Source organism: Heliangelus exortis, chromosome W (genome assembly GCF_036169615.1).
Source record: "Heliangelus exortis chromosome W, bHelExo1.hap1, whole genome shotgun sequence".
Lineage (NCBI taxonomy): Eukaryota > Metazoa > Chordata > Aves > Apodiformes > Trochilidae > Heliangelus > Heliangelus exortis.
The window spans coordinates 1729283-1737335 of NC_092453.1; the positions used below are offsets into that span (position 1 = coordinate 1729283).

Below are 8053 nucleotides of genomic sequence, written 5' to 3' on the forward strand. Positions count from 1 at the left end.
TTTAAAAATGGTGTCAGACAAGTAAAAGTGGATCTGGAAGATGGTTGAATCTAGTAAGCCCAGTTTTCCTCACAGAAAGTTTCACAGAATTGCTGAAGTAGTCCATGGGACTGAAGTGCTTAGGTGATTTTGGACCTCCCCCAGCAAGCCTGTCTATACTTCCAGGCATTTTATGATCTTTGGCTGTCTGCCTATCACTTAATCTGTTTTACCTCTTGGGCTTGAGTTTGTCCAAAATAATCACCTGAGCTGGTACCTACTGAAGCAGCAATTCTTGCATATTGGCCCTACTGAATATTTCTCCAAGAAGACAAAAATAGGTCAAGTGAGGGGAGTGAGGTCAGGGTGTTTGCGCTTTGAGCTCTGTACACCTGAAAAAGGGCAACAAAGTAGTGAAGGGTCTGGAGAACAGGTTTTATGAGGAGCAAACGAGGGAACTGGGGGTTTTTAGCCTGGAGAAAAGACTGAGGAGAGACCTTATTGCTATACACCTGAAAGGAGGTTGCAGCAAGGTGCATGTTGGCCTAACAAGCAATAAGAAAAGAGGAAATGGCCTCAAGTTGTGCCAGTCTAGGTTTATATTGGTTATTAGGAAAAATTTATTTACTGAAAGGGTTATCAAGCACTGGAACAGGTTGAGTCACCATCTGGGGAGGTATTTAAAAGACGTGTAGATGTGGTGCTTTGGGATATGGTTTAGTGGTGCACTTGGTGGTGGTAGGTTAATGGTTGGACTTGATCATCTTAAAGGTCTTTTCCAACCAAAACAATTCTATGATTCTGTAAAGCAACTATGTCTTCTGTTGTTCATTTTATGTGGTTACAGATCATAATTTTAAACATGTTATGGAAGAAAGAGGATAGTCAGCAGGAAAAGAACAGCTCTTGCATGATGAACTTCTGTAATTTCCTTCCATATTTATATTTTAATTGTTCCTACTGGGAAAAAATATTATACAGTAGTACTCATGAGTAAAATTTTTCCCTTCTTTTCTTGTACAAGGATTGCAGACTGAGTCTTCTTTTTTCTGCACCTAAGGTTCCCCTCATAAAAAGCTCAAATATTGAACTGACTAGGAAAAATTGACTTTCTCTTCTTAATTATCAGGACCACAACGGGATGCACAAGCAGCACGAGAGTTCATCTTGAAGATGTTTGTAGACCTGAATCCAGACAGTGACAAAATTATCTACTCCCACTTCACATGTGCTACAGACACCGAGAATATACGCTTTGTCTTTGCTGCTGTCAAGGACACAATCCTACAGTTAAACCTGAAGGAGTATAACCTGGTCTAACTGTGTCTAGGGGACCCTCCAAGACCACCTTTGCATGATTGAAGACACACAAGAGGGACTGTATTATCTGTGAAAAAAAATTGCATAATACTAATTTATTGCTGGCTTGGACTCTGTGAATGTCCACAGAGTTTTTAGTTAATTTTATGATTTTATTTAAACTATATGGAGTAAAACCAAAAGATGCTGAAGTACATTCACAGCACATTTTCTTATTTTTTAGCCAAAACCTTGTGACTCAATGTATTTTAACTTTTCAGTCATATACTCACAAAGGATAATAGTTTTTTGCTTTTGAAAAAAAATCAAGCTGGTTTCTTCTTTCCTTGACTCTTTGTCTCTCCCTCCTTCCTCTCCCTTTTTAAAGGTACAATGGCTGTTTTCCCAGTTGCATTTCTTGGTAAAATATTTTCTGTTGAGCGATTTGGTCAGAAAAAATGCTATCATCAAAACTGAAGTTATCACTCATTCAAATTTTAAAGAATGCACTTTCTCTAAAGGATCAAAAGTATTGATAGTGCGCTTTTTAAATTCTTGACACTGACCTTTTCATTCTGTCTTCACCTCTGAGGGTAGAATACTGGGACTGCAAAATAGAAATAGTTGTGTAAGGATTTAGAATTTAGCCATACTTTCGCAGTTCAGAAAGATTCATAGAAGACAGTAATTAAATAATTAAAGATACAACCTAGGATGTTCATGGAATATCATAGAATCTCTTTTCAATTGCCACGTTCCATTTTTCTCTTTTTTCTCTACTCATAAATGCCAAACAGAAATGTCATGGACACAACATTTTTCTCAGTGGCTACAGCCTGAAACAGTGGTAGTTGGCTTTTTTTTTTTTCAGTTGTGGACATTTTTTAAATTAAAGATTTTTTAAGGTGTGTTTTTCTACAGTAGAAAAAATATTTATGTTGTATAAAATCCTCCCAAATCTGACTTTTAATAAAACAAATGCTTTTGAAACATAAGATACCAATTGAAATGCCAAACTGATGGATTGGGAACTGACCTGATTGAGTCAACTGACAAATGATAAAAAAACATAGTTTCAACACATGTTCCCTTTTTTAGGAAGTGTTCTATTTTCTAATGCCAAAATCAACAGTGTGGATTAATATGCTACTAGGTATATGTGTATAGAAGACAGTTAAACTCTCTCCTTATGTCAGAGATGGCATGAGATTGCATAAAAAGTTTTCTGTAATAATATCAAAACAGCTTTAAACAGCATGAAATTATTGATGAGTGATCACATTTAGGAATGTTTTTTTATAAGATTGCCTCTTCACCAATTTACAGACATTTCATAGGCTTCATGCAAAATTGCCTCTCGATGTTCTTTAGAAAGATTTTTTAATGTCAATGAAACAGTGAGAAAATCACTCTTGAAATTTCAACATGCAATTTTTTTTGACTAGGTGCATGATTGCTAGAGAGCTCAGAGGTCAGATTGGATTGATTAAAATGCCAAGTACTGCTAGAGTGCACTCAGCACAGAAATTGCAACAATTAGAACAGTTGCTATTTTTTTTCTTTCCTCATAAAACACCTTATAATTGAAAACTGGTTGTAGGTATAGTGCAATTATGAATGTTATAATCACTGTACAAACATATATATATATATGGCAGCATCTATAATGGCTTTGTAATAATTTTTGGAAAATTGAATGTGCTGTGGTGATATGTATCTATGTAATTGTATCATATGACTTACAACTAATTGCCATTTCAAATAATTCTATTTTATTTACTTTTTAAGAAAAGAATGTAAATTTTGTCAGTCTATTTCTGACTAGGGCTTTGTTGTTTATATTTTTAAAACAAAAAAAGGCTTATTATAGTACAGAGTGGTACTAGCATTGTGCTGTATAAAATAATTTGTACATTCCTGAGTAAAAGTAAATTGGAGACACTCGACATTCACAATCAAAACAATGCTTAAATCGTCAGGGATTTATACAGTTGTAGAAACCAATTTTGTTGGAAACATTTATGCCATTACATCTAAGACTGGAACATAAGCTCTTAAATATGAATTTGTATTTGTCAGGTTGAGCTTTGTATAATTTTACCTAGAAATAGCCTTTATTAGAAAAGTTAATTTAGAGACATTTCAAACCATTAAACATAAATACTAATTAGTATATGCTATTTCCCAAAAAATATCATTAGAAATACAGAACATCAGATCGGTTAAGAATTATTTCAGAAATTACAGAAACCTTAGATCTAATAACAAAAAAGTCACTAGTCTTAAAATTTTTAAGGAGTTAAAGAATTTTCTATAAAGGTAAAGCAAGTAGTTGTAGGTTATAAAAAGTGACACTGACATTCTAAATATGTGATCAGAACAGTTATTCTTGTTATATATGTCATTACAAACTTGGTCCTGATCTTGCTTATAAACATAACAAATCTTCTGTTTCCACTGTTGACTCTGGAGTGTGTGATAATATCCCTTCTTTTAACATGGGAATACATTGTCCATCTTGGATTTGGGCATATAAATAAAACTGTAGCAAAAACCCAAACCAAAACAAAAGCCAGTGTTGTCTAATGAAGGTTTGGGGTTTGTTTTGTTTTATGTTTTTGATACTGGGAGAGGGGAATGGGGTTTTAAGTTTTGTATAAAACCAAAAGTTTGTTCATACTTTATAGATATATTGTCATTGCAAACTTCAAGAATGTGTGCCACTAGGCTACTTCTGTTATATTTTAATTGAGTTGAACCTGTGGCAATGTTTAGATTATTTGAGCATATTCTAAAAAAATATATATCCAGCATGCTAATGCTAGCCTTACATGAATCACCAAACAGAAAATTGCAGTGTGATAGTGTTTACAAAAACATTTACTTTTTAAATGACACAGCTGTTCCCACTTGCCATACATGTTCCATTGCTGTTGCTGTTTTAACCTGTGATTTCCACTTTGCATTATAGTGCTTGAGTCCAGAAGTATTTGCCACTAACATGAAGCTGAAGGCAAAAAAAAGAGAAACTTTGTTAAAATTATGTGATTTAATTGAATGTCCTAAATGGGAGAGGAGGGAAAGAAAACATCTAGGGAATCTGTGTATTCTAGGTGTTCACTAGTACAAGAAGGCTGTGTTTCACTGAAATCTTAAAGGTGCTTTTTTCAATAACTAGCACTGTCTTGACATATATAGGATGAAGAAGCTATAAGGGAAGTTTAGTTTTCATAATTCAGACTCAGATTTTACAGATTCATAGAATCATTTATTTGGAAAAAGACCTTTAGGATAATTCAGTCCAACCACTAACATAACACTGCCAAGTCCACCACTAGACCATTCCCCTAAGTGCCATATCTACATGTCTTTTAATTACCTCCAGGGATGGTGACTAAACCACTGCCCTTGGCAGCCTGTTCCGATGCTTGATAACCCTTTTGGTGAATAAATTTTCCCTAATATCCAGTCTAAACTTCCCCTGGTGCAAATTGAGGACATTTCTGTTTGTCTGGTCACCAGTTAGGTGTGAGAAGAGACTGACACCCACCTTGCTACAACCTCCTTTAGGTAGTTGTAGATAGCGAAAAGATCTCTGCTTGGCCTCCTTTTCTCTAGACTAAATGACCCCAGTTCCCTCAGCTGCTTCTCATAAGATCTAGTCTCTGGACCCTTCATCAGCTAACCCTTCTCTGGACACACTTCAGCACCTCAATGTCCCTCTTATAATGAGGGGCCCAAAACTGAACAAAGTAATTGAGGTGCAACCTCACTAGTGCTGAGTACAGGGGGATGTTCACTTCCCTGCACCTGCTGGCCATGCTATTTCTGATACAAGCCAGGATGCTGTTGGCTGCCTGGACACACTGCTGGCTCATATTCAGGCGACTGTGACCAACACGCCCAGGTCCTTTTCCTCTTGGCAGCTTTCCAGCCACTCTTCCACAAGCCTGTAGAGTTGCCTGGGGCTGTTGTGACCTAAGTGCAGGACCCAGCAGTTAGCCATACTGACTCTCGTACAGTGCATCTTGGCCCATCAATCCAGCCTGTCCAGGTCCCTCTGTAGAGCCTTCCTACCCTCAAGCAGAGCAACAGTCCCGCCCAACTTGGTGTCATCTGCAACCTTACCGAGGGTGCACTCGATCCACTTGTCCAGATCATTGATAAAGGTAGTTCAAGGGAGATATTGAAGAACAGTGTGCTTTGGTTTGATAAGGACCACCTCTTTTTATCTACTTACAGGAATTTTATTCTAACTTTCACTAAGGCTTTTTTACAGTAGCCATGCTTCAGGAAAGAAAGGAATAGAAGAATTATTTGGGCAAAGTTGATGTTGAAGACAGTGTCAAAAATGCAAGAGAATTCAACTTCTTCTAAAGCTGGTTTTGTGTTAGTATTCTTATTTTCTCTCAAAAGATGGTCTAAACTGAAGTACATTGCTTGTTTCCTTATTATCATGCTGCAGGAAATCCTTATTTTACCAATATATTGGGGGGGGGGGATGTCGGATACATTTTTTTAATTTGCAGTGTTTAAAAAAAAAAGATAATATTTGCTATTCTTAAAGTGTCATTTAAATGCATGTATTGTCTATTGCTCGGGGGACAAAAATAAGGTGTGGTGTTGGTTTTTTTTTGTTAAATAAAACTAATGCATAAATACTGCTATTCAAAAATCTTGCTAGCTAAAAGTACAGTATTTTTGACCATAACTTTGTACTATTTTGTTCTCTATTATGTGATCGCAACAGTTTAAATGAGATTGGAATACAAATAATTTGCCTAAGTAACGATTCAGTGAATTTCTATTTATTTTTCTTTCTTGTTGCAGAATATAAAGGAGAGGGATTAGTGAGGAAGGAATTATTTTACCTTTACATCTCAGTGAGAATAACATAAAAATACAAGTGCAAGTTGTGATATTTAGATAAGTGAAATAGATGTAGAAACTGTATTTATGTGATAGATTGTGCATAGTTGTCACATAAACTTATATCACATACTATGATCATATGACCTTATTGCCAAAACATTTTGTACTGTACTGTCCCAAACACCTAGGAGTTCTCATTTCCTAAGTCTTAGCTACATGATGCTTTCTCTCTCTCTTGTGTTGGCCCTTGGTACATGGTAAGTCAGTAAACTGGGTGAAAACAACCCAAATCATTTCAGCTTTTCTTGACTAGCTGGTTTATTACTCCAATTTTCCATTTTTTGAACCATTTTGGCTAATTAATGAGTCAGGCAGGAGCCAAACTGACTAAAGGGAAGAGATAAAAGCACATGGCCAAAAGAAAGGCTTACAAATTAGAAAACAAGGAGTAACACTACCTAAGCTGAAATATCCATTAACAGTGAGTAATATCTAAACTCCACATTTTAAGCACTTCATGGACTAGTAGGTATTTTGGGTTGGGAGGATTGCCCTTTTCACTTTGAAAGATCTTGATTTAACTTTTATTCAGAAAAAAAAAACAAAACCAAAACACCTTTAAAAAAAATGGTAGTACAAGAAAAACTCTTCTCTGCTTCCCTTTAATAACAAGTTTGTGTAGAGATGGACTAAAACTATTCAGACTGAAGCAAACAAGTCATGGTTGGTTTTAGGCACTGAAAAATATAAGAATTGGGCTTTCATTTGTCTCTCAGGAAAAAAAATGATGGCTTGCTGTTTATTTCCAGTAAGATCTTAAAAAGAAGAAAAAAATTTCTTCCCTCTGAAGATGTTAAAAATGCCATGTCACTGTGCACGACATTCAAGATTTATCGTCTCCTTGTCCAAAACACTCCTTTCTTCTTCCTTCATATTTGTCTATCATAGAATCATAGAATGGCTAGGGTTGGAAGGGACCTTTAAGATCATCCAGTTACAAACCCCCTGCATGGACAGGGATACCTTCCACTAGAACAGGTTGCTCAAGGCCCCATCCAACTTGGCCTTGAAGACTTTCAGGGCAGGGGAGCCACAATTTCCTTGGGCAACATATTCCAGAGTCTCACCACCCTCACAGGAAAGAATTTCTTCCTAATGTCTAACCTGAATCTCCCCTCCTGAAGTTTTAAACCATTTCCCTTTGTCCTCTCACTACATACCCATGTAAATAGCCCTACCCCAGCTTTCCTGTAGGCTCCCTTATGATATTGGAAAGCTGCTATATGGTCACCTGGGAGACTCCTTTTCTCATGGCTGAACAACCCCAACTTCCTCAGCCTGTCTTCATAAGGGGCATGCTCCAGCCCTCCGATCATATTAGTGGCTCTCCTCTGGACACGTTCAAGGAGCTCTATGTCCTTCTTATGTTGGAGACTCCAGAACTGGACACAGTACTCCAGGTAGGCTCTCACAAGAGTAGAGTAGAGGGGAAGAATTACCTCCCTCGACCAGCTGTCAATGCTTCTTTTGATGCAGCCCAGGATATGATTGGCTTTCTGGGCACACTGATGGCACATGTTAAGCTTCTGGTTCAACACCATCCCCAAGTCCTTCTCCTAAGGGCTGCCCTCAATCTTTTCTCCTCCCAACCTGTATTTGCACATGGGATTGCCTTGACCCAGGTGCAGAACCTTGCACTTGGCCTTGTTGAACTTAATGAAGTTTCAATGATTCCACTTCTCGAGCATGTCAAGGTCCCTCTGGATGGCATCTCTTCCCTCCATTGTGTTGACTTCACCACACAGTTTGGTGGTGTTAGCAAACTTGCTGAGAGTGCATTCAATTCCACTGTCCATGTGGAAAAATGATCCATCTGACAAAGATGTTAAATAGTACTGGTCTG

At 37.1% G+C, this 8053-nt stretch overlaps 1 protein-coding gene across 1 annotated transcript in view; it reads left to right on the forward strand.

Annotated features, from left to right (window-relative positions):
- LOC139789224 (guanine nucleotide-binding protein G(q) subunit alpha-like) overlaps positions 1-6061 on the forward strand; it is a 138909-nt gene extending 132848 nt beyond the window's left edge. The window contains exon 7 of the mRNA XM_071729729.1: positions 1109-6061. Coding sequence (XP_071585830.1) covers positions 1109-1299 — 191 coding nt within the window. The 3' untranslated portion in view covers positions 1300-6061. The remainder of the gene's footprint in view (positions 1-1108) is intronic.
- Positions 6062-8053: the final 1992 nt, after the last annotated feature.